This window comes from Gobius niger, assembly GCF_951799975.1.
Source record: "Gobius niger genome assembly, chromosome: 6".
NCBI classification, from domain to species: Eukaryota; Metazoa; Chordata; class Actinopteri; order Gobiiformes; family Gobiidae; genus Gobius; species Gobius niger.
In genome coordinates this window covers 7,476,620-7,500,398 of record NC_136857.1, presented here as the reverse complement: position 1 = coordinate 7,500,398, position 23,779 = coordinate 7,476,620, and the positions used below count along the sequence as shown (strand labels likewise).

General features: G+C 41.7%; 4 protein-coding genes and 1 long non-coding RNA gene across 8 annotated transcripts; 2 read left to right on the top strand and 3 right to left on the bottom strand.

The window, feature by feature from the left end:
* Positions 1 to 402: 402 nt before the first annotated feature.
* LOC306964951 lies at positions 403 to 1,486 on the bottom strand. Its single transcript, XR_013793005.1, has 4 exons — positions 1,179 to 1,486; positions 1,044 to 1,075; positions 890 to 959; positions 403 to 777 (listed from the first exon to the last, which is right to left on the bottom strand). It is a non-coding gene; the product is annotated as an uncharacterized lncRNA (long non-coding RNA).
* A 787-nt stretch (positions 1,487 to 2,273) lies between these two features.
* Positions 2,274 to 6,204, top strand: wdr13 (WD repeat domain 13). Its single transcript, XM_079558733.1, has 9 exons — positions 2,274 to 2,348; positions 2,441 to 2,672; positions 2,906 to 3,015; positions 3,173 to 3,303; positions 3,383 to 3,690; positions 3,941 to 4,121; positions 4,259 to 4,400; positions 4,494 to 4,612; positions 5,839 to 6,204. Exons 1-9 carry the CDS (start codon positions 2,308 to 2,310, stop codon positions 6,021 to 6,023), a joined length of 1,449 nt encoding a protein of 482 aa, XP_079414859.1. The 5' UTR covers positions 2,274 to 2,307; the 3' UTR covers positions 6,024 to 6,204.
* Positions 6,205 to 9,344: 3,140 nt separating this feature from the next.
* Positions 9,345 to 14,673, bottom strand: gpr173 (G protein-coupled receptor 173). Its single transcript, XM_079557890.1, has 2 exons — positions 13,748 to 14,673; positions 9,345 to 12,772 (listed from the first exon to the last, which is right to left on the bottom strand). Exon 2 carries the CDS (start codon positions 12,617 to 12,619, stop codon positions 11,420 to 11,422), a length of 1,200 nt encoding a protein of 399 aa, XP_079414016.1. The 5' UTR covers positions 12,620 to 12,772; positions 13,748 to 14,673; the 3' UTR covers positions 9,345 to 11,419.
* A 909-nt stretch (positions 14,674 to 15,582) lies between these two features.
* On the bottom strand, positions 15,583 to 20,502 carry LOC306964254 (protein phosphatase 1 regulatory subunit 3A). Of its 3 annotated transcripts, none has more exons than XM_079558235.1 (6): positions 20,378 to 20,502; positions 18,263 to 19,423; positions 17,521 to 17,567; positions 17,347 to 17,432; positions 17,014 to 17,076; positions 16,503 to 16,640 (listed from the first exon to the last, which is right to left on the bottom strand). In XM_079558235.1, the coding sequence occupies exons 2-5, from the start codon at positions 19,111 to 19,113 to the stop codon at positions 17,050 to 17,052; spliced, it is 1,011 nt and encodes a 336-aa protein (XP_079414361.1). In that variant the 5' UTR covers positions 19,114 to 19,423; positions 20,378 to 20,502; the 3' UTR covers positions 16,503 to 16,640; positions 17,014 to 17,049. The 3 variants fall into 3 exon arrangements, with proteins under 3 accessions (XP_079414360.1, XP_079414361.1, XP_079414362.1); XM_079558236.1 differs by having other exon boundaries at positions 16,512 to 16,640; positions 17,050 to 17,076; XM_079558234.1 differs by lacking the exon at positions 17,014 to 17,076 and having other exon boundaries at positions 15,583 to 16,640.
* Positions 19,813 to 23,147, top strand: tspy (testis specific protein Y-linked). 2 transcript variants are annotated; one of them, XM_079558233.1, is made up of 8 exons: positions 19,813 to 21,305; positions 21,388 to 21,465; positions 21,529 to 21,640; positions 21,721 to 21,875; positions 21,946 to 22,022; positions 22,195 to 22,418; positions 22,887 to 22,934; positions 23,010 to 23,147. In XM_079558233.1, the coding sequence occupies exons 1-8, from the start codon at positions 20,403 to 20,405 to the stop codon at positions 23,039 to 23,041; spliced, it is 1,629 nt and encodes a 542-aa protein (XP_079414359.1). In that variant the 5' UTR covers positions 19,813 to 20,402; the 3' UTR covers positions 23,042 to 23,147. The 2 variants fall into 2 exon arrangements, with proteins under 2 accessions (XP_079414359.1, XP_079414358.1); XM_079558232.1 differs by having other exon boundaries at positions 22,887 to 23,015.
* The last annotated feature ends 632 nt before the right edge of the window (positions 23,148 to 23,779 follow it).

Sequence of the window (23,779 nt, the reverse complement as noted above, 5' to 3'; positions counted from 1 at the left end):
CATTAAAGTCATGAAAAAATAAATAATAGAAGTAGTTGTATTGTTTCCTGCTTTTGAAAGAAATGGTTTAAGCTGAAAAGAAGCTACTGAAAATTCATATATTTACATTTTTATATTATATTGATGTTTGATCTATCTACTGACTATATACCATTATCATTATTATGTAAGAAAATAGTGGTTATTAGGACTAGTCTACTTCACAGAGTAGCTCGAAATCTATTTTCAATCCTCATGATATTTATGTCTTTTCCCCGTAAATGTGAATGCACTGACACACTTGTGATATTTTTATAAAATTTTACAACAAGCAATTATTCTGCTTTTGACATTATTGCCATTTATTTCTTGTAAAATAATAATTTCAAAGACTCTTGTTGCAGTAATAAATAGTTTATTAAATTATTTACATGAGTGCGACAAAGTCACACATTCATTCAGGGAAGGACTGCATTTGGATAACAGACTAATTAATGATGGCAAATCTGGAGTCTGCTTCAAAGCATCAGCCAGTGGGACCTGGGACAGAGGAGACGACAGATGATGATGGATGGAGATCAGGTTACTTCATGTCTCTGAGAGCTGGGCACATGCTGTAATGGAGGCCTGGCAAAAGGCCCGTCTACAGGTGGATGGCAAACGCGCATGTGGGGGAAGATGCACTCAGCCCTGTCGGCCCCGAGGGCTTCCGTTCTTACGGCGGCAGGACCCCAGCAGTGTCTCCAAAGCCATTTTCACAAATGCCTGGAAGTTATTGCTTCTCTCCCTTCGGCTGTCCTGCGAAGGGATGACACACAGACAGATAGCTTCACTGGGGACACAGCAACTACAGCACCTCCACACACAAGACAACTTTAAACTTTACACTTTAGTTCACATAAATGATTACCTCCTTGCTTCTTGCTGTCATCTCCTTTCTGATCAGCTTTCTTCGGCTGCTCTTTAGGACTCTGAGGTGGCTGTGAATAGAATAATTTTGAGTAAACAATGACCACAAAATGTGAGCAAAGGATTTTTGTTTCAAGAATGAGAGCATTTCATACCTTGGTAGTTGACTTCTTGTCCGACTTATTACCTGCAAAAAGGTCAATTTACTTTACTGTTAGTTCTCTTTTGTAATATTTCAAATGTTGTAAACATATCAAACATGTAATTATATATTTTTTTCCCAGACTAACCTTTTGTTCCAGGCATTTTGGCTGGGCTCCAGAGTCTGTGCTCTTTTTTCAAATGCAGTGTTTTGCATGGTGTTCACCTCGGTCATTTATGGCCCATGCTTCTGAATGGGTCTGTCACAGGGGCCCCTTCGAGAATGGGCAACATGAACAAGCAAAGAGCCCCGTCAGCCTCACAACACGCCTCACAGCCCTGCAGATCATTGCTGAGCCAGGGGAAAGCTCCCAGCTGACCTGGTCATACTGCCTTTGTGAGCCCTCTGAGGCTATGTGTACACCTATTGTCTCGAACAAGAAAGGAATTTCATCATGTTCAGATTTAAAGTAAGCAATATTATTATTTTTCCCCTTTAGATTATGAATAATTTAGGCAAAAAAATTTAGGCTATGTAGGCTGTTACTAGTTTATTTTTATTATTGTAGTTGTTGTAATAGTTTTATTGTCATTATTATTATTGTTATTATTTTTAATGTTGATTTTATCATTATTATCATTATTATTATTATCATTATTCAAGGGTGGGTCACTTCCTGGTCATCATAGTCATGTGACTTGTCAACAGAAGCAGCGATGGAGAAAAGCTAAGGAAGGTGAGCTACAATTTGATTAACGATCTGACATTTTGCTATTTCATTGTAACAATAGCACCTACGCAAATCTAACAATTGTCCTATTGCGTGGTATGTTCGTGCGCACGAAGAATCAATGCAAAAGATGCACCGATAGCATTAAAGCTAAAAACAATTTGCTAGCTAACTGCTATACAGACTGCAGTTAGCTAAAGCTTCAGGGTGTTTTCACATAGCGAGTAGTAACTTCAAAACAGTGACAATGGTTTATATTTAATATGACTGTGTAATATAGCCATGTGTTTGTTATTTTTATGTCTTAAACAATTTAAACATGAATAAGCAGACTTTGTACACATCTGTAGCCTCATTGGTCATCATGTCAGTGCGATTTTTTGAATACAATGACGGAAAGGGTTGAAATGCAAAGTGGTTAGTTAAGTTTGTTTCGCTATAAGGCATATTATGTTTATTAAGGAAAAATAATTGTTCCCGAAAACAAAGTTTCACAAGTTGATATGAATATTGATTCTTTTGACAGAAGTCCCTGAATTCTTGTGGAATGGCAGCAGTTTGGCAGCAGGTTTTGGCAGTCGATGCAAGGTGAAGCAATTACCTGATTTAACAATTAGTAATCTGGATTAATAAATACCTGATTTTTTATTTTATAAATTGTTTGTTCTCACATTTTGCAGGTACAATGCATATCGCACACCGACTTTCCCTCAGTTTCGTACTCAGTACATCCGCAGACGCAGCCAGCTGCTCAGAGAGAATGCAAAGTGTGGCTTTGAGCCCAGTCTGCGCAGACAGTACCTGAGGCTGCGCAGTCAGCTGTTAGCCCTGCGCTACGGGCCCCTGTCTGAGCAGAGCAGCTTTAGAGCCAGCAGTGTGCGCAGCTCCCGCACCACTCTGGATCGCATGGAGGTCAGAGCCTGTAACACAAAACAACAGATGGTGTTGGGAAAATACTACTGTTACTTTGCACAAAAATATGAATATACTTTTAAAGCCACATTGAACGGGTAGGATGATTTCTCTTTTGCCAATACACGGAGCTGAGCTGCAAAGTTAAATGAATCATAATTGATCACAGAGAAGAGTGATCTTTTGATTAGGTAGACATGATAGCATTTTATAAATACTTTTTCCCCTGCTAGGACTTTGAAGAAGATCCTCGAGCTCAAGGGGCCCGTGGTCATCGCCGATCTGTCAGCAGAGGCTCGTACCAGCTCCAAGCCCAGATGAACCGAGCAGTCTATGATGAGAGGTACACAAGTAACAAAGGATTGTTTTATGTTGATATAAATGCACAGAACCATGTGTTCAATGGCTTGCTACATTAGCCTCCTGCTACAGTTTTAGCATTTTTATTGGGTGTTTTATTTTGTTGTTATTTCAGTTTTATGTTTTTTATCCTTTTGTAGGCCCCCAGGGAGTTTGGTACCCACCTCAGTGGCTGAGGCCAGCAGGGCCATGGCAGGGGACACAACTTTGAGTGAAAACTATGCATTTGCAGGGATGCATCATATATTTGACCAACATGTGGACTCTGCAGGTAATGAACAGGTGATGAACTGAGACGTGAATTCCTGATGGAGATTAACATTAAAACCTTGTCCATTGATGTCTTTCAGTTCCTCGTATACAGTTTGCCAATGATGATAAGCACCTCCTTGCTTGCTGCTCACTGGATGGCAGCTTGTCTATAATGACTTTGTCTCCGGCTCCTCCCAGCGTCAAGGTGACTCTGAAAGGTCATGGAGGTCCTGTCACAGACTTTGCATGGTCTCTAAGCAATGATATCATCGTTTCCACATCCCTCGATGGCACTCTGCGTATCTGGAACACGGAGGATGGACGGTGCATCCGAGAAGTCAGAGACCCTGAATCCAGTGAGCTGCTCTGCTGCACCTTCCAGCCCATGAATAACAACCTCACGGTGGTATGTCAAACATCTGTCAGTGCAAGTTTACTTTAGAATAGTTTTACCTACTTACATGAAATCTATTGCTTGTGTGCAAAATGTGTGCAAAATGTGCAAAATGTCATTATTGGCCAGGACAGCACAAAAAAGTTTACTCAATTCTTAAGTTTCCTCAAGTCTGTGATAGGATATTTATACCGTACACCTTGTTTGTATGCAAACATGTTTTTTCATACCTGAAAGCCTTACAGATCGTTGTTCATTGCAGGTGGGAAACGGCAAGCACCACCTGCAGGTGGTGAACATCTCGACTGGGAAGAAGGTGAAGGGGGGCAGCAGTAAGCTGACAGGCCGCGTGCTGTCGGTCTCCTTTGATGCTCCAGGGAAAATCCTGTGGGCTGGCGACGACAGAGGAAGCATCTTCTCCTTCCTCTTTGACATGGCTACAGGTTGAGTCACTGTTTTTATTTGGCAGCAGGCGCAGTGCACTGCAGCAGAATATAAAAATAAAAGTGAAATGAGTGTCTCTGCTTGAGGGGCAAAGCAGTGAATGTGTGTGGGCCTGTTTGTGGCTGTCCCCCCACAGGGAAGCTGACCAAAGCCAAGCGTCTGGTGGTGAGTGAGGGCAGCTCCATCTGCAGTATCTCTGCTCGCTCTTGGATTAGCCGTGAGGCCAGAGACCCCTCCCTGCTGGTCAACGCCTGTGTTAATAAGCTTCTGCTGTACAGGTCAGCCTCAAGTGCCCTGTTTTGCAATTACTGCTACAAAATGTTTTTTAAATTAGTAACAAAAACTTCTGTTTTTACCTTTTGTCTTTGCAGGGTTGTGGACAATGAAGGTACGCTGCAGCTGAAAAGAAACTTCCCAATTCAGCACGGCTCGCAGCTTGTTCATAGCATTTTCTGCCCCCTAATGTCATTCAGACAGGGGGCCTGTGTCGGTAAGAAGTCCTTTGGTGCTCATGCTTTGATTTGCGACTGGAATATGTAACCACAGTTTATTGAAAGCTGCAGGTCATCAAATATTTGCATTAGGGTTACTCAAGTGAATAATTATATATATATTTTTAAAATAAAACTTAACTGAAAAGGAGAAACGTACTGTAGGTGTATTCTAGTTTTTGTAAAGGAGCAAAATACTTCAAGCTGGCATTAATTTGACACGACAAGGCCATCCAGAATTTTCTTCAAATTAACCTACGTGACTTCTCTAAGCACTGGTGCTCCCTGTAGAGATATGCACTCCATGCGCCAGTATGTTATGTCATGTTATACGTGGTAAACACGACTGCCATCTATAAAATATGTACAGAGATGCACGGAAGAGAGAATCAAGCTGTGGTTGTTTTGACTATTATTTTAATGTTTAATTTTTGTTTGTTGATCTACTGTATATTTATATTTATATCTTGTCACGATCTGTTACATCAGCATAGGATTATTTGTACATCATTATTCTTTTATAGATTTTACAACGTTGTGTTTAATCTTTAATAGCATTGCTTTTACTGGGTTTCAATTAATACAACATTGTATAGAACTGTGTTGTACTGTGGAATTGAGATGAGGGTAGGATTTTGTGGTTGGCTTGATGGAAAAAGTACCACCCACAAACTGGTCCAGGTGACTTCTTTTTTGCATATGGAAATTTAAGCAGACAGACTTGGTCGCTAATATTTCTAATGAAAATTCCATATAATCCATACAGAAATTATTTTTCTTCTAACCCTAATCAATGGATGGTTCACTGTTCTCCAAAAAGAGAATATAAATGTGGGACCTGATCATTATTTGTTATTGATTTGGCCTACAATCCTATTTATTGAATTATTTTTAACTGAAGGACAATTGCCCTTGTATTATTGAATAATGCCACATTTTTTAGCACAAGATTTTAAATGAATATATAAAATAATGACAGACAAGACATTAAAGTTCATTTTTATTGTAGATAATCTCGGCAATTCAAGAGAGATTAACCATAAATCTGGTGGCAAAACTATGCATTTTGACTGTTGCAAGCCTATTCTGCCATAGATTCCTGACAGTATTAATATTAAACTATGTGCTTTATAGAATCGTATTTTTTTTTAACCCAAATCCTAAAGACAACCATTTATTTATTCACTTATACTTCACATCCCCTTTTTTCCCCACCCTTTGATAGTGACTGGCAGCGAGGACGGCTGTGTCTACTTCTTCGACGTAGAGCGCAACACTAAAGCGATCGTGAACAAGTTACAGGGCCATGGGGGACCAGTGCTGGACGTCAGCTTCAACTGTGATGAGAGTTTACTGGCGTCTGCCGACTCCACCGGCATGGTCATCATCTGGAGACGGGAGCAGAAGTAACCAACGCTTCAATACAAACTCACCGCTGCTAGGTAACTGCCCAGTAAGCTGCTTCCACGTTTCTTCACCACATTCGATATTTTATTATTTAGATGGGGGGCAGGCTGGTAGAATGTATCTTATAAAGAGCCTATAATCTGCAACATCGACTTTTTAAGCTTTTAACAATGTTATAATGTTATGTCGTCATTAAAAAACATACCTGGTGTGGTTTATTGTTTCATTCGCATAGGTTTTTGTAAACAAGCGTATTCAGTCAGTTTCCCTCACTCTCTGGTACGTAATATGCGGAAAAATCCATTAGGCCCCCCCATGTATTAAGGTCAAGACACATTCCCCAAACTTGTGTCGATATTGTCTGTGACCAAACTCTCTTCCCCTCTCTGATCATTATTTTGCCAGAACATATATTTTCTCCTAAGTTTAAGGCTTTGTTTGCAAATTATACTACATTTCATAATATCTTAAAATTTTTCATATAATGGGAGACACTTTATTTTAGATTGAACATGAATAAAGCATAATATAGGCTCATGTTATGCAAGAGAGGCGGTTCATGGAGAATTTAGCTGTACTTGCTGCGCCTTTACACGTAAAATAAAGACTGGCACAAAGTTTAAGGTCTCCCCTTGTGAGGTCAAAACAACTAAGGTCAAAAATAGATTTGTGGACCGAATCTCCAACAAAAAAATTACCATCATCAAGATTTCGAGATTTTATGTGTTGATATTTCTTTCAAAAAGAGTCACATTAATTCCTGCCCTCCATCTTTTTTGTCATGTTTTTGTCACGTGAGCGCAGCCTATATCACTGGAACGTTTAGAAGGCTGCTTTTATGTGTAATGCCATGATAATAAGTGCAATCAGGTAGCTTCTTGTTTTTGGTGGGTAGGTGGGAAGTTCTTTTTTGTGAGAGCCTATGCATGGCGTTTGACTGAATCTAAATGAAGATGAAATTACTATAAAATCTTTTAAAATAGTCTGTATTTCTAACACTAATGCACACTTGGCTTGGATCTCCGTCACTATTTATGTAACTGTTATTTATGCGTGTAATGAAGTTTTGTGATGGCCTTATTTACTTTGTCCTGTTTGCGTGTTTGTACCAAAACCTATGTGCATGACCAACTATGTCAATGGGGAAATCGGGCTGGTAATGAATGATACAGGTTTGTTAAGAGTTTTAACTCTCTATTATGTGTGTTTTGTTCCTGTTGTTGCTGAATCATAATTTATTCAATGCACATTGAAAATAAACTACTGTAACTGTCTGTTTGAGCCCCTCTTTAACTGACATCCTCTGTAATAACATTTTAAGGAAGGGCCAGTAAAGGGGAAAAAAATCCATCTTCATTCAGGACACCCAGCATCAAACATCCTAAGAAAAGGGTGCACTAGACACAAACCACATTCAGTAGGTATTCTACAGGTAACTTATGCAATGCAATGAAACGGAAACGTTATAAGCCACTTCCTTTCTGCTCGAAAGAAAGTGGGTCTGGACACACACGAATGACAGGTTTATGTTTGATGGCTGTCTAATCAAGCAGAAGCACAGAATTCACAAGAGAACGTCACTCACTGCGTAATCCTAACCACTGAAACACTCAATAAAGTTTTTGTTCAAAACAAACCAGGGACAAAGGCGGAAATATTTGCTGCAGCACTCTGTGCAGGTGCTCGCATCGATGCAGACTTAACAGGTTAGCGTTACACGGGGAGAGCAGCATGACTACAGAGCTCTGCTGGTTGTGATGCTGCTGTTGTCATGGATGCGGTTTGCTGATTGGCTTAATTCAGTTTAGGCCCGCCCTTTCAAAAGGCTTCAACTGTTGTGTGTCCAGACTACTTCTCTGTGTAGAAAAGAGAGTATTCTGGCAAGGAACTTTTTTCAGGAATACAGGAATAGTATTGCACAGACCTGCTCTGCTCAAGGAGACCGCAGTGGTTCTCAAACCCATAAACTTGCACAATAGATGAATCCTCCAGCACATCTGGAGTTGTGTCCCTGGACGATGCATTGCCCCCTGCTCCTTACTGGTTGCCCCAGCGGCATCAAAGGATGTGTCAAAGCAGAGGACAGAATTTTGTTGTATAATGACAAAGTAAAATCAAATAAAAATTGTGATTTAGGTTTACTAACCTGGCACTGAAAGATGAATTCCTGTTAGATTTGTGATTTCACAAACTCATAAATGCATCCAACCATCAGCTCGAATACCCTGGTGTTTTGGAACACAGCAAACACTTTCATGGATACTAAAGGATAAGCTAAGCAGGGAAGGGCCTGGTTAGTACTTGAATGGGAAACCATTTGGAAACACCAGAAAGCCTGGGTGAATGTAGTGAATGTAGTGAATGAGTGAGTGGTTAGTGGCGGTCGGAGGGGCCGATGGCGTAGATTGGCAGCCCCGCTTCCATCAGTCTACACCAGGGCAGCTGTGGCTACAATAGTAGCATACCACCACCAAGTGTGGTGTGAATGAATAATGCAATGTGTAGCATCTTTGAGTGTCCAGAAAAGCGCTCTATAGAACCAATACATTATTATTATTATTATTATTAACATCACAGCAACTGAAAAAGACAACTGTAAAAGACGGGATATGCTGCTACAGACTCACAAAAACAAGTAAAGCTAAATGTTTTAATTGCTTAAGTGATTTTTTTTTTGTTTAGCTGTAGTTTGAAACTTGGCTGTGATTGGCTAATACAATGCTTGTTTGATCCAATCAGCAAAGGTCCATCCTCTTCCCGAGGGATTTTAACAGGAGCTTTTCCAGATTGATTACTGTGCTAATGGAATTTGCACTTTTACATCAAAATGCCTTTTGCCAGGTTAATGGTTTACCCCAAGTTTTGACATTTAGGTCTATTATAGACCCGGTCACATCCTGATTTGGTCTGGATCTAGGCCCGGTGGTGCTGGTAGGTCAAATATTGTGTTAGGTGTTTTTTGGTATGAAACGTCTGAGAACCACTGACTTAAATGTGAAATGAAAATCATATATATATATATATATATATATATATGATAACAACACAAAATCATGTTTAAAATGCTCCGATAACTCTGGAGACTTATTGTTTATGCAGATAATGCACAATCATACGCGGAGCATTTTATGCCTGATGTGTATTCGTAACACATTAGCATTCTTTTTAATGTTGTTGTTCAGTGTTAGAGGCATAATTATGTTTTATAGATTTCAACATAGCAGACAGAGAGGCAATGTACTTTGTGTTTTATTCATGATGCACATAATGTGCTCTGTCATTTTAGGGAGTAAATGAGAACCATTAAAAATGCTCTACATGAAGAGAATATGGTGAAATTACTCTAATTTGTTTCTCAGCAAAATAAAAAGCCTTAACTCTCCTACTTTGGTAAGGGGCTTAGTTGGTATTCAAAGTACAAAATGGTGATGAATATCTTTTTTTTTTTTTTTCATATGCTCAACTTTCTTGTTGAAATGCCACTGAAGAAGCCCGTGGGAACATGGTTCTCAGTTTCCACCGAAAATGTGTTGTTTATGTCCCTACATCCAAAAAAACATTTCAGTTTTCATTATGTACTACTCTCAAGCTAAATAGGAACTTGAGACACGATGAGTTCACAAACACACGAGAATGTTCAGTGGAAATATTGTTGACTGTTGCTGATTTTCCTGTAGGTGTGGCAGAAGTTTCACTCTTGATTGCTAAAATACAGGTTGTTTTTCTTTCTTCAGTGCGGAAAGTTAGTAAAAACCTTTAGGCACACCAATGCACACCAATCAGTGGTAGTAGATTCGGAATTCCAGATTTAAAAACATTAATGCATCAAAAGTAGAGTCTTTATTGATGAGTGGGTAAAAGAACCACCTCTGTTAAACTGTACAGTTACAGAATATCATCTTGCAAAGAAATGCCAGATGTAAAAATGATCGCAGTTCACGTTTCACTTCACCTGCCCGTGTCCACATCTGTACAAGCTGCAACCTCCGGCTCCTCTGTCTATGAAATGCTGTGGAATGCATGCTATTACAGTATTCTCTGTGCCTGTGTCCACAATTAGCAAAATCACTGCACAAAGATGCCTGATATGTTGTCGGCATTGTAATTTGAACGTCTTTTGGGGTTGAACTGATTTTGGATTTGAGTTGTACTGTGAGGCAAAAATTGGTTTATAAATGTTGCTGGCAATTATCAGAGGGCCTGGTAACATTCAAGTTTCCTTCTCATTAAGTATTCAGTTAAGAGCATAGCGTTACTTACAACATTCTCAATCTTTTTCAAAAAATGTTCATTTAATTAACATGGTACTCTAAAACACATTTGCATCGTCCCCTAACTCTTTAAATCCTATGGCCTGTTTGTAAAGTATTGTTTTCTAATTATCCTGTCTCCTTTATTCAGTATGCAGTCGCTTGCTTATACAGTACATTAAACATCTTTTTCATTCCACCAATATCCGTTTTCCATATGAAGACTGCACTTTTGTTCGATTTGGAGACCTCATGCTTCTTTCATATTAACTTACTATTATTGAAACTATCCTATTATCGTCTTTCTCTCCCAGCATTTCCCCTCACACGCACACTTACACACGAATGATATATAAAAACACACAAGCAGGAATATAGCTATCCCCGTACAGTCTATACAATATGAAATCAATCATATTTCAAAATAGTGTCATCTGCTTAACATGTATAGTTTACAAATAAAGAAAAAACAGGCATTTTTTTATGATACAAAGAAACCTGACACGCCCTAAAATCAAGTTCGAAAAATCAAGCATGTTCGAGGCTCAGCTATTTCAAACGTTTTTGGTTCATTCAATAATTTTCAGCCTCCTGTGAAACGGATGAAAAGGCGTCCAGTGTGGTCAGCCGATCCGCTCCCTTCCTTTGAGTTTTTGAAGTTTCAGAGTTTGAGGCAGAGATCGCTTTCTCTCAAAGTCTAGACAGTTCTCATTATGAAGAATTTAAGCTTTCTGGGTGTCTCTTCTGTGCCTGATGTGGCACTAATGGATAGTTGGTGGAAAGCTTCAGGGCATGTCCCTTGGAAATAAGGCAACATTATTTGAAAATGGCATCTGTCACAACTCTAGTGATGATTGTGGTTACTCATATCATCATCATCATCATCGTCATCATCATCAGAAATACAAGCCATAGAGTGTTACCAGGAGGTTTCCGTTGCCCTTTCAAAACCTCTGCACCTGAGGGCAACCTTTTTCAAAAACAACATTCTTAATAAAATGGCACAGTGCCTGCATTTGTTGGCAAAAATTGATTTTGTTGTGCAAAACAACAAATCAGACACTATCACCAAGGTGCATTACATCTCCCCATTTCTCTTAAACCTGAACATTCTCCTTGTGTCTGCTCACAGAACCACAGGTGATGTCCTTACATGATGCAGTAGGCCTCATCTTGGGGCAGGTGTTGTTTAGTCCTCCAGTAGGTGGGCAGGTGCGCTCGCAGCACCTTCCGCAGGTCCTCGTTCAGCAGGAGGCAAAAAATGGGGTTGACCCCGGCCTGGGCAAAGCTCATCCACACTGTGATAGACAGGTACTTATGAGGGATGGAGCAGGACTTGACAAAGACCCTCCAGAAGCAGGCGATGATGTAGGGGGCCCAGAGCACCAGGAAGAGCAGGGTGATGGTGTAAAACATCCTGCCCAACCTGCGCTCGGAGCGCACCTCCTCCATGCCCAGCAGCCGCCGGTGCTGATTGTGTAGGTTCTGCCTGATGCCCAGCAGAGTGGGCGGCATAGGGCCGCGGCCAAACCCCGCGATCCAGTTAGCCGCAGCCTGCCCCGTGGCCCCCGGACCATGGAAGGTCCAGTTCTGGCTGATGGCGGGCACCAGCTGAACGGGCTTCATCTTCCGGTGCCTGTACTCGAAAAGGAGCAGCTTCGCATAGAAGCCATGTGTGGCCAGGACCACAACAGCCAGCATGAGCATGAAGCCCAGGGTGTCATTGGTCTTCAGGTAGCGGTGTTCGAAAATGCACTGATCTTCATCACGGATGAACTTGTATGTCCCCACATCAAAGACAGGCGGGAACGCCATGGCCACAGCCAGAGTCCAAACCATGCAGATAATGGCAGCACATGTCCAGATGGTCATGCGCTTGGCATAAAACCGGTGGTGGGCAATGGCAAGGTAGCGGGTAACAGCCACACAGAACAGCATGAAGGCAGCATGAAAACAGAACAGCACAGCCATAAAAGCCACAACTTTGCAACTCAAGGCACTGTAAGTCCAGGCCGAGCTGTTGTGGACCGACACAAGCACGAAGGGGAAGCAGGCAGCAGAGCGCACTGCATCGGCCAGGCACAGGTCCAACAGGAAGAAGTACGGGGCCTTGTGTAGTGTCCTGTCCCGGAGCACCAGCAGAGACACCAGGAGGTTGCCTACCAGACTGACACAGATTATCAGGCCTAAAAAGACTAGCTTAAAGTAGGCAGAAACATTTGTGGCAGAGATCCCTCCAGTGTTGCTGCTGTCACTGCTGCTGCTGCCTCCTCTGGCCATTCCACTCTGAGAGGCCAGCACAGCCAGCAGGCTCCCAGGGCCGTCTATGGCAAAGCTCTGGTTAGCCATTCTGTTCCTTCCACAGAGCCTGTGAGCCAGGCCCTTCACGAGAACGAGTGATCCTCCCAACGCCGTCTCCCACAACTCCCTGGACTTTACAAGGAGAAGCCCAACTGCTCTGTTCTACACGACACAATCATCTCTCCTCTTTGTCCACATCACCTGTGAACACAGAGACAGACACATTATGAAGACATGAGGAAAACAGGATGTCAGACTTGCATGTTACATATGCAACAGTTAGATGAATGGAGGACCACAGTCAAAGGGTGGATACAGAAGTGCTGTGTCGGGCAACACAGGAAAATCTCTGCCGTCCTGTTCCTCTAAGGCTGGGATCAGATCAGCAGCTCTACAGCATGCCAGCTCCTTGGCTCTCTCAGTAATTACCTTGCCCGTTGCTAAGATACACCAGCTCACATACTTTGTGCGAGTGTGGGTGTTTGAGTGAATGCATGGGGGTGTACAGGGATGGAGCAGACAGTACCACCACGGCTGGTCGTGTCCAACAAACAGGGAGATAGTAATTGAGAAAAGAACATTTGATGGCTTCCCTGCTCGTCTCTGACTGTGCGGGTGACTGGTACAGAGCAGATGTTATGTGAAATCTTATAACAAATGTGAGAATGCAATGGCAGGGCAGGCAGCCATTTAGATCTGACTCAAGGCCTGACAACGACAGAGCTGGAGAGAGGGAATGGTCTGAAGGATGAAAAGGGAGCGTTTTAAAGAATGAGTTATTGCCAAGCATCCTCACATCACCTCATTTATTCCAGACATGGGCACAGCATTTCTATGTTATTTTCATGTCTCTTTTATTGAAAGCTGAATTGATGCAGCCTCACCCAAACCCCTTTCTCTGGGACCAGGCAATAATAATAATAGAAGAGCGGAGTGCTGCTCATCAGGGTGGGCCTGGCCTCTATGTAGGCCACGAAACAGAATCATTAGATTTTACTGAGGGCTTTTTTTGTTCTATACAGCCCTGTGGCACCTTGACAAACATCATCCCAGATTAGATGGCTGCTGTGTCAGCTAGGCCTAAAACACCGAGTGAAGGCAGAAACAGACGAACAGGTGTCAAAATCTCTTTGTCGTGTTTTTGCATGAGGCGATTGACCGGCGGTGATAACATACCTTACATTTATGGAGATTTTTCTTTATCTTCTACCTCCGTCCAAAAAAACAGCCAAACGCTCCTCTTCGCTTTGTGTCCCCGTTATTTACGCGGAAACCAAAACACATAATAAAGCCGTATGCCGTGGCCGTGCTCTTGAACAACACCTGTTATGCATAAACCCACGGCGAGAGCGCAACATATCATCAGCATAATAGGTTACATGCGATGTGATCATCAACAGCTGATCAAACAGCCGAGGACGGGGATGCTGTCGTGAAGACACATTAAGATACAGAGGGGAAAAATCCACTGCCACCCTTTTTCTGTTTTACAGGGATGCGTTCATTTGGTCCAGAAAACAGCTTTTTGTTGCATCACGTCGAAACAACCGTCTCCATTTCGGGTCTAGGACATAAAATCTCGTTTTCTTCATGTATTCCAAATTCTGTCCCGATTTTCAGCGCTTATTATAACCCACCCACAAACGCCGGAGAGGAAAAAAACATCGCGCATTCCCTAAATGAATCGTCTTGCCGTGGATATTGGCTAGTGGCATCAGAACAATTAGTCCATGAAGACCGCGTCGGTAAAATCCCCTTTCTCATGTTTCAGTCCAAAGGGGCGATGGATTTGGCCACATCTCTTAATATGCAGGCTTTGTTTTGCTGTCCAACGAAGGTGGACTATGTCTTAATAGTCCACGAAAAAAGGGGGGCATTTTGGACAAATCCAGCGATGTCACGAGAGGCATTTACATCGCATACGCCATCGAAAACCAAAACGAATATGCGCAAACGTAGCCAAAGAATAAGGAGGAGGAAAACAAGGCAGATGGGTTAGGCGAATTATTCCTGAATAATCCCAATTATGGCTGCTTGCAAGGAGGCAGCTCGAGCGCCCGTTCGGAAGCGCTCGGTTTCTTTCGGAGAGCGCACGGAGAAGGATGCGGGGAGGGGGAGCAGGGAGGGAGGAGGGAGGAGGATGCAGGGAGGGGGAGGAGGGAGGGAGGCGGCGGTGCAGCGAGACGGACATAACTTCAAAGTGCTGTTTTATGCCAGCTGCTTGCTCTCGTACACAGCACTGAGTTTTATTCAACATCTCGGGCGCAAAGGGACGTACTTTGGTGACACGGGTCCGACTGAACTGTTACTTTAGCGACAGTGCAACATGTACAAGGCTCAAACTCTTGGCTGAACTTTCCATGTCTCATTGTGTATGTAACATATGTAGCAACATTTACCATTTTTTATTTTAATGTTATTTCATTTGTGTCCATGTGTACAAAAATAGCACTATAGGCTAAATAAAGGGCTCGCCTATAGCAATTGTAACTTCTTTTGTTTATGTATTTTTTGGTGTCTTTTTTTTTTCTTTTTCAATCAATCTAAGACTGTTTTGCCTAGTCCTAGTAATAGAGTAGGTTTTCGATAATAAAAAGAGATCATTCACTTCTTTAGTTGCGTCATATATGTCTTATTGTTGGCTCTCTTTGAGTGAATATTTGCATCCTATGTATGTATATTTATATATCATATGATACAACTGTATGAAAGTTATATGGTCTTCTGCCACTCTATGTTTCACATATGGTCAGTCTTAGAATAGTTAACAGCTCAAGTCAAGAAAAAATGTAAGATTTTCTAATACCTCTTTATCTTTGTAGGCTATCCGTCACAACCAAAAGGACAGTTTTGGCGACTGTCACGGCTTCAGACATGCAAGTTCTTCTATGAAGATGTTTCTGAATCATTGCCACACTAAACACTATCTTGTACATTGACATGACACAGCAATGTGTGACCTTTGTGTTTCACAAGAGTTGAGTTACTAAAAGAAGACACAGAGACTAAGGTAACTGGTATCAGTCTTTGTTATTAATTCATCACCTCATACAGTTTTCAGTCACAAAATGCATTAAGACGGAACCAGGTAGTGAGCTGTTTTGTGGGCAGTGTCCACAGGAAGACTTCACAAAGGAAGTTTACTGACAGAAATGTGGCTTTGTCCCTCATAGTTAATGCATGTGTAATGTAAACAAAATACAGGTTCTATCTATTGTCTATCTGAGGTCATTGAAGATTAAGGGTTATGGAATACACAAACATGTGTTTCTACCCGACATCACCACAATTAAATATTACGAGAGACTTTTTCTAAAGTACACCACAAATGACATCTTACCGTGACCAACATCCGAGTGCAAAGGAAGGAAAAGTGCAATGAGCTACTCTGATACATTGCGTGACTGCTACACAGAACTATGTTATATATAAGATATAATCTATGTGCTTTATTCTGGAATCATGGCAAGGCACTTGGATGGAAGAATATGTGATCAAATCACACAAGATGCAAACAGGCTGCTGGGCTCCTGCACAAAAGCACTGGGAAAGGTGACGGATGGTCTCAGACTCCTGTGTACGTCACACTCAGAAGACAGAGCCAGAGAATTGTCTTAGCACAGATAGGCGGAGTGCTGCAGGCCGGGGCAGTGAGTTTTGGCACAGCTCAGTGATGTCCACACGGTCAGAGTCATGCTGCTGAAGAGACGCTCCACTTTCACCTCGTGCTCGAAAGAAAAGTAGAAGGGCTCTGGGCGGAGACACACTCCCATCTCTGTGACACGTCTATTCCTATAACTCCCTCTTCTTTGGACTGAGACTTGTCTGGACACTGCATGGACACTGGTGACACAGAGGGGCAGGAGGCAGGTGGGATGATTGCATGTTGCTCAAACTCATTAGTTGGGACCTCTTCCCTGGCCTGGCGCACACAGGGTAAACATGTCTGAAGGGGGATTGAGGAGGATGTACAGAGCGATTGTGCAGTTTCACAGTGAGTGGACTGTGCCTCATCAACAGATGAAAGCTCTCCATTGGGTGGGACAGTGGGAGACGGGTAAACACGAATCTGTCAAAGAAAAAAGATAGTGACAGGTAAGCATTTTACACTAAACTACTGCCTTTCTAGAAAACGGATCCCATGCCGACGTCACAAAACACAACATTTAAAAAAAAAATTCTGGATAATTCATGAAATTGTTCCAAGAATCAAACGTTTGAAACTTCCAAAGCCACAGCAAAATGCACTTTGACACTTGGTCCAATGGTCATTCAAACACAGTATATTTAGTGGTGAATTGTAAATTATTGTATTTGTGTTTGTTGGTCTGCATGCTGACAGTGACAGAGATGCACATGACCTCAAAATGAAGATAAACTCAAGCATGCATAGGTGTGAGGTGAACAGAGGACAGAAAGTCAGATGTGCTAAAATGACTTACACTGTTATTGTTGAGTGCTATGGAGTCAGACATTACCTAGGTTGTTGCTGAAGCTTCAATGAGCTGTGAATAATACACACAATCAAGCAAAAAAACAGGGCAAAGTTGTGCTTTGTAAAAGACCTGTGTAATAACATGGAAATAGCACAAAATGTAAGTATCAAATACTTTACTGTACATGCATATAGGCCCAAACATCACGTCAGTTGTTGGTGCCAGTCATAAGTATTTTTCCTGGGCGCTATATAACCGTGCAGGTCCTGATTCTACACTGTGGTAACATTTCATATTTCATTTCCATATTCTAAATAAACAGGTAGATATGACTGTTACCTCTACATCGAGTTCTGGCTGGAAGATGACGGGGCAGATGGCTGTAGGTCGAACTAGTCCAGATTGAATGGAACCCTCTTGTTCTCCTGAAAACATGCATCTGCTGTTTATAATTTAAATGCAACCTTATGTATATAGTTTCCAAAAATGTATATACATCTCAAAACAAATTACCTTCTAATGTGTTTTGACCATCCTCCAATTCGAAGTCCATCTCTGTCCTGAAAGAGAGGTATTTGAGAGTGTCCTTTATTTGAGAAAAATGATTGTGTCAACTCAATCACGAACTGTGGCACTAAAAACAATGTAAAAACTGCATGTGTATAACAGAGACGTTCACAATGTTTACCATTTTCTAAATAAAAATAGTTTGATAGTTGAGTGGTAGCATGTGTGTACTGCGCAGGCCAAATGTTTCATTTGAATGGGGCTTAAGGCCAAGCATGTCGATCCCGTCTGTGAAAGGTCAGAGGTACATTTTACTGCAGGGAAATGTCACGTCTGAAAATGACACCTGCCCTTTACTTATTTTGATCATATACTCACACGACCTGATGATTGGCACTCTAAGAGGGGCGTGTGCTCTGGTTCATATTATAACAGCAATGTCCAAAGGACATAGGCATAAATCAGCATTAAACATGACTGAGTCCTTGCCCATGTTCTGTCGTCATACAACAGCTGCTGATTCTTTTCGACTGTGCTTCACATGTGACTTGGGTACTTGCAGTGCTGAGAGCAGTCTCCAGGCAAAAGCCCAAACTAAAAGCTGAATGCTCAATACATTGCTTTTAATCAAAGCCACATAAGCTTTTGTTAACCAAATAATAAAAATATCATGTAATGTTTAAACATTGCACATTGTAAAATTGCCCACACTGTTTTCAAAATGTTTCCTAAATAAAAACAAACCTACCTGTAGTATTTTGGTGGTTTAAGGATACTTCTTACGTCTTTTGTGTCTTGGTGTCTTTCAGAGGATTTGTCTTTGTAGGACAAAAACAGAGTCACCACATAGTTCATCTGGGAGTTATTGGCCCAGTAGTCACCCTCGGAGGTCTCATAACGAATTACAAACTCTATGCGGGAACCGTGTGTAATATAAGGTGGTGCAAAACATAGCTTAAAGCCAAACTGATCAGTATCCCCGTTATGAGACCCCTCCACATACTCTGCAGGGTGGTCATAGTAGGAGCCCCAGTTGTCCATGGTGCACCTGATGTATACTGCTTTGTTGAAGGAGATGTTCAAAACTCTGACAACTCCACAAAAGGCAAGGGGCTCATTTTCTACTGGTGAGATGTTCTCAACCTCAACTTTGTTTTTACGCACTGCTTGCAGCAGAGCATTGCCAATAGGCGCGATGAACTCTGGGTGCACATGATAAATTGGTACTTGATGTGTTTCTCTATACTTTGCTTCCTCTTCCTCCCATTTTGTGCTGTCTTCATCGTCTGAGTCAAATGCGGTGAATTCTTTAACATCTACAAGGTCACCACCTGTGGTGTCTGCAAAGGATACACGTTTTCCACCAGACAGGGCCTGCTGGATGCGCATATACTCGGCTGTTTCGTCTGCGATGGATGAGCCTCTCTTACGGGGCACCGGGGAGCACCGTGGGATGAGGCGCACGTCAGTTTCATCTTCATCATCTTCGTCATCTTCATCGGTTTCCACCGGGCGGAATCTCTCTGATCCATCAGCAGATTTTACTACTTTTACGGCGGTAAATAAGCTTCCTTGACTTGGTATGCTTAAGAAAGACATTACTCGTCCGTTAATACGTATGACGTCTTAAAAAAAAAAAAAATCTGAGCACGCGTACGTTACGCACAGTCTTTGCGCATAACAAGCTTGAATGTCCTTGTCCAAACTTGATTTTCCTGCGTGCTCCTGTGAAATCCTCTAATACACCGTGTAGATTGACTCTAGTCGAGAAAGAAGCTGCCTAATTTTAGCTGTGACCTACCACACTCCTGTCCCACATTTGTCTTTGGTATAGTCCTGTGACTCCCCCGTGTTCGATTTGGTTCTGGCTGGAAACGACACTGAGGTCTAGATCACATGCCTGAGTAATCTGCAAAATAGGAATGACAGTCCTAAATAAAACTTCACACAAATACCTCAGTCTGGCTAATTAAATGATTACCTTACTCAATTAAAAACAATAACAAACAAGCATTGGGCTGTAAAATCATGTAGTAATGATTCTTATATTTTAGAATTCATACTCCCAGATGGGAGAGCCTTTTCCCTATTGCATTGTAATTTCATTATAATAAATATCAAACGTTAAAAAATGCTGAACTTGGTAATTACTGTAATAGCTTGCAATAGATCAAAGACCAAAACTATTCACAGCAAAACTCAGCATTTTAAAATAAGAATTTAAATCTCCTCGCATTGGTCCATCAAATGTTGTGACGTCACCTGATGATCAGCCCAGGCCCAGACCAGACTCGATACAGTAACTAATGGCCAGCATTGTTCATTTAACAACAGGAACTTGCACCTTGATATCTCAGTGCTTGTTAAACAGGATTATCCTAATGCGCACAGTGCACAGTGTAAACACATCCTCGCCGCTGATTGGCCAAGAGATTTTAGCGCGGTGCTCCTAAACCAATCAGATTATTGTTTTTCTTTCACAGCGTTGCACGAATAGTAAGCAGCTACCATCAACTACAGCTAAAGCAAATTTGCGAAAAGGAATTATTGGTGTTTCACGTCTATGAAGCAGCGAAAGATTCAACCAATACATTTTTCTGGACATTTTTCGAGGGCTACTATGACTGGGTCTGCTTTCAATGACACACATTCGCTTTGGGATACATGAGCCATAGCTTTTAGCATTTGGTTGCTAGTTTTGGACATTACGCAAGGCCTCGGAGAAATGCAAGCGCTTCTTCCTGGTTAACCTCCATGCAGATTTTTGTCTACGGAAATTTTTAATTCGAGTGGGTTTCGCCTGAGTGGGACTGCAGATAAGTTACCTGCGTTACTTTGACTGGTAGTGAAGCTTGCAAGCTACCTAGCTTGTTAGCTGAGGCGCTAGCATGAGTGAAGTGACTGACTGCAAACCGTCCGCTGACTCCGCATCGAGGAAACGTTGTCCATCACCGCAGCAAGATGAGGGCGACGCGAGGCCCAGCAAGACACAAAAAACAAGCGACAAATCGGATGAGGCAGAAGTAACGTCGTTAAATGGCAAAAACAGTGAGTCGGACAATAAAGATGCAGCTGAAGGCGTATCTAAAGAAACAGCAGCTGCCGAAAGCGAAGCAGACAGCGCTTCCGCCAGGAGTTTATTGACTGTCCCGAACTTAAATACAGATGTGCAGGATGACAAAAAGGTCTCTAAACCAGCGGGTTTAGGCGCAGAGGAAGAGCCACAGAGGTCTACGACTCCTCTGCATCAATCCGAGTCTGCAGCCATCGCCGCCGCCGAGGCACTTGCCAGTCTCACAAGGGGAGATGGGGAAGGGAGTCAAGAGGCAGCTTGCTCTTCTGAAAGGGGCAAACATGTGAAACAGTTAAGTAAGGCCAAACAGCGTGTGAGCTCTAAAACCCAGGCAGCAGCGGCTGACAGCTCGACATCAATGCGCAGCAGCTCCAAAGAGGATGCTAATGATGATAATGAAGAGGAAGAGGAGGCAGATGCAAGAGATGAATCTATATCAGGGTCTTCCTCTACACACAGCTCTTCCTTTGCTTCTGACAATGAGGGAAACGAAGAGAATGACGATGGAGAGTGTGCTATAGTGTCAGTGAAAATGGCCCCAGAGATGAGGCAGTCAGTGACTCTGTTGGCTCAGGTTCAGATGAAGTTGGATGCTTTGGAGAAGAAGAGCGCCCAGCTTCACCAACGCCTAGACGTCAAGATATACCGCCTGAGACGCCCGCATCTCGACCAGCGCAGCTCTATTGCAAAAACGATCCCGGGCTTTTGGGTCACAGCTGTATCCTTAAACCTCTGAAATGTTTCCTTCTGTTTTGATGTTATCAAGAATTGGCCTTGTTTTCTTTGACAAATATGTTAAGCTGTTGAATCACCCCCATCTGTCTGCCCACATCGATGAAACTGATGAAGATGCGCTGAGCTACATGACTGACCTGGAGGTATGATTCTTCAAATGAGGTGAATTAACCCCCACAATTAATATTTTTGAATATGTTTTTCAGGTTGAAACGTTCAAAAACAACAAGTTGGGTTATAGGATTCGATTCCACTTCAGGAGGAATCCATATTTCCAGAACAATATAATCATGAAAGAGCTCCATCTGGGAATGGGAGGTAAAGAGTCTTCATCGATGCAATGCACACACTGAGGGAATTACGTACATTGGCATTAATTACACTCATCTGTGTTTCAGGATCTCCCATGTCGTTCTCTAACCCGATCTTGTGGCATCGTGGTCATAACCTGACCACCCACAGTGAACCCAAGAAAACGGGTCGTGGTGTCTACCAGACGTTTTTCAACTGGTTTAGTGACCATAGCAACCCAGCACAAGACGATGTAGCACAGGTAAGATCTACATCCTGTGTGTGATTCTGAACTTACATGATTAAAACAAATATTAATATTTTGTCTTTAGATTCTGAAGGATGATTTGTTCAGAGACCCGCTGAGATACTACCTCACTCCGCTGTGGGAGCCCCGTGAAAATGGAAGGTATGACAAGTGTTTTCAAGTTCACATGCAGCACTTAAACTCGAAGAGGGCCTTCAACATGTTTTTTAAAAGTGTAGGACATGTTGATTTACAGTTGCCTGCTGTTTTTCTCATTGATGTTTGATTACATGTTGCATACTATTATTAATACAGATGTATGTGTGTTATGCAGTAATGCCAGTGGGACCAGAGCCGCTGGCAATGGAGATGATTGTGTGGTCATCTCTGACTCGGACGATGAGCCTGGAGTCGAGGGCAGTGACGCTGAAGGAGACCACAGTAGCCGAGGAGACAACAAAGAGGAAAGAGAGGAGGAAGAGGAGGAGAGAGACGACGTGGAAGAGGAGGAGGACGAGGAGGAGGAGGAAGATGAAGGAGACACAAATCCAGGCGCAGGTAGGAGAAGGATGAATCCCATTTCTTTTCACTTGCCTCTTCAAAGCCTCAGCTCATCAATACTATCATTCTGTAAACCCCACTCACAACCGAGAGGCCATTAGGAAACACCATTTACTCAATTCCTCAGTAAAGGAATCAAAACACTTTGAAGAGGCAAGTTTTCACAAGTGAAAAGTTGGTCCAAATTGATCTAAACGTATTAATTTTATGATTGTTATCGCATTAACATTCTTTAACCAAAAGAGGGGAGTTTTCAAATCTTATGAGTGCTAAACCCTGAAAAAAAGACAAAATGCTAAAAGAATATGTAATGGGTAACACATTAATATATTTCATAACTAACCAGACAAAAATACTCATTGCTGTTTATTAGTTTACAACATGATTTTCATTTTTAAAGATGCAATATTCAACTTTTTATACCTTGAATGCAATGTGAAAAATACTATGTACGGTCTTCTTTAGACGAGAGTCTGGCGGAGGACGACGAGGCTGGAGAAATAGTAATTGATGGTAAGATTCCAACACAACAACAACTGCCCTCTGTCTTATTCACTCTTTTCTAAATGTCCTTCGTGTCTATATCAGGCTCTGATGAAACAGACCAAGAAGACGGTTAAAGTATAACCTCTGTGACCAGAAAGCATCGTTGAGGGACCAGAAGAACCACGTTGTAAGGAAATGATATGCACAAAATATAGTTTTTCTACCTTGAAAAGGACATTCAAAATCAGGTTAAACAATAAGATAAGCCAAGGTGTGTTCCCCTGTATTTTATACTTTGTCTTTTTGATAAATTATAATTATTTTATTATAATAAGACTTACTCCACAAACTATAGACAATTTTGTTCTCAAGAGTGGCAAGTATGACAACACACTCGAATTGCCACCTCTGTTTAATCTCTATTAGAGTATTTAAAAAGCCAACCTATTCTTATGTTAAACTTGACAGTTTTAACTGTCTCTAATAAAATAATAAGTATTGTACAAAATGTACAATTACTGTGTACTCTGTACCAACCAAATTTGTTCTCAGGGATAATAATGTTTAAATTTAAGGTTTCACTGAGCTTTTAGTGACTGGTTGTCTTTGCTCTGTATTTTGTAATGTGTACTCTACTGTAGTAAACAAATGCAGACATGCTTTTGTTCTGCAACCCATTTTAAAATTTGCTCCCTAAAGACCTCACCCTGGAAATCTCTAAACCATTAATGTTGTTAAATCAATAGTTTTTAAGTGGTTTATTCCCCATGTGTAATTTTACATTGTTTGCGATTAAGTTTGTATTAATTTTTGTGAAGACAAATAGACTAATCATGTTTTTTTCATTTTCCATGCCTTGTGTCATGGAGTAA

Bases quoted from the DNA above. Each gene is read 5' to 3' on its own strand.
- wdr13 (XM_079558733.1), top strand. From the start codon at position 2,308: ATGGCAGCAGTTTGGCAGCAGGTTTTGGCAGTCGATGCAAG. The intron at 2,349-2,440 runs GTGAAGCAATTA...CACATTTTGCAG, and splicing joins GTTTTGGCAGTCGATGCAAG to GTACAATGCATATCGCACAC. The intron at 4,613-5,838 runs GTAAGAAGTCCT...ACCCTTTGATAG, and splicing joins CAGACAGGGGGCCTGTGTCG to TGACTGGCAGCGAGGACGGC.
- gpr173 (XM_079557890.1), bottom strand. From the start codon at position 12,619: ATGGCTAACCAGAGCTTTGCCATAGACGGCCCTGGGAGCCTGCTGGCT.
- LOC306964254 (XM_079558234.1), bottom strand. From the start codon at position 19,113: ATGTCTTTCTTAAGCATACCAAGTCAAGGAAGCTTATTTACCGCCGTA. The intron at 17,568-18,262 runs GTAGGTTTGTTT...CCTCTCTTTCAG, and splicing joins AAACCACCAAAATACTACAG to GACAGAGATGGACTTCGAAT. The intron at 16,641-17,346 runs GTAACAGTCATA...TTTCTTTGACAG, and splicing joins AGCCAGAACTCGATGTAGAG to ATTCGTGTTTACCCGTCTCC.
- tspy (XM_079558232.1), top strand. From the start codon at position 20,403: ATGAGTGAAGTGACTGACTGCAAACCGTCCGCTGACTCCGCATCGAGG. The intron at 21,466-21,528 runs GTATGATTCTTC...TATGTTTTTCAG, and splicing joins GCTACATGACTGACCTGGAG to GTTGAAACGTTCAAAAACAA. The intron at 22,023-22,194 runs GTATGACAAGTG...TGTGTTATGCAG, and splicing joins GAGCCCCGTGAAAATGGAAG to TAATGCCAGTGGGACCAGAG.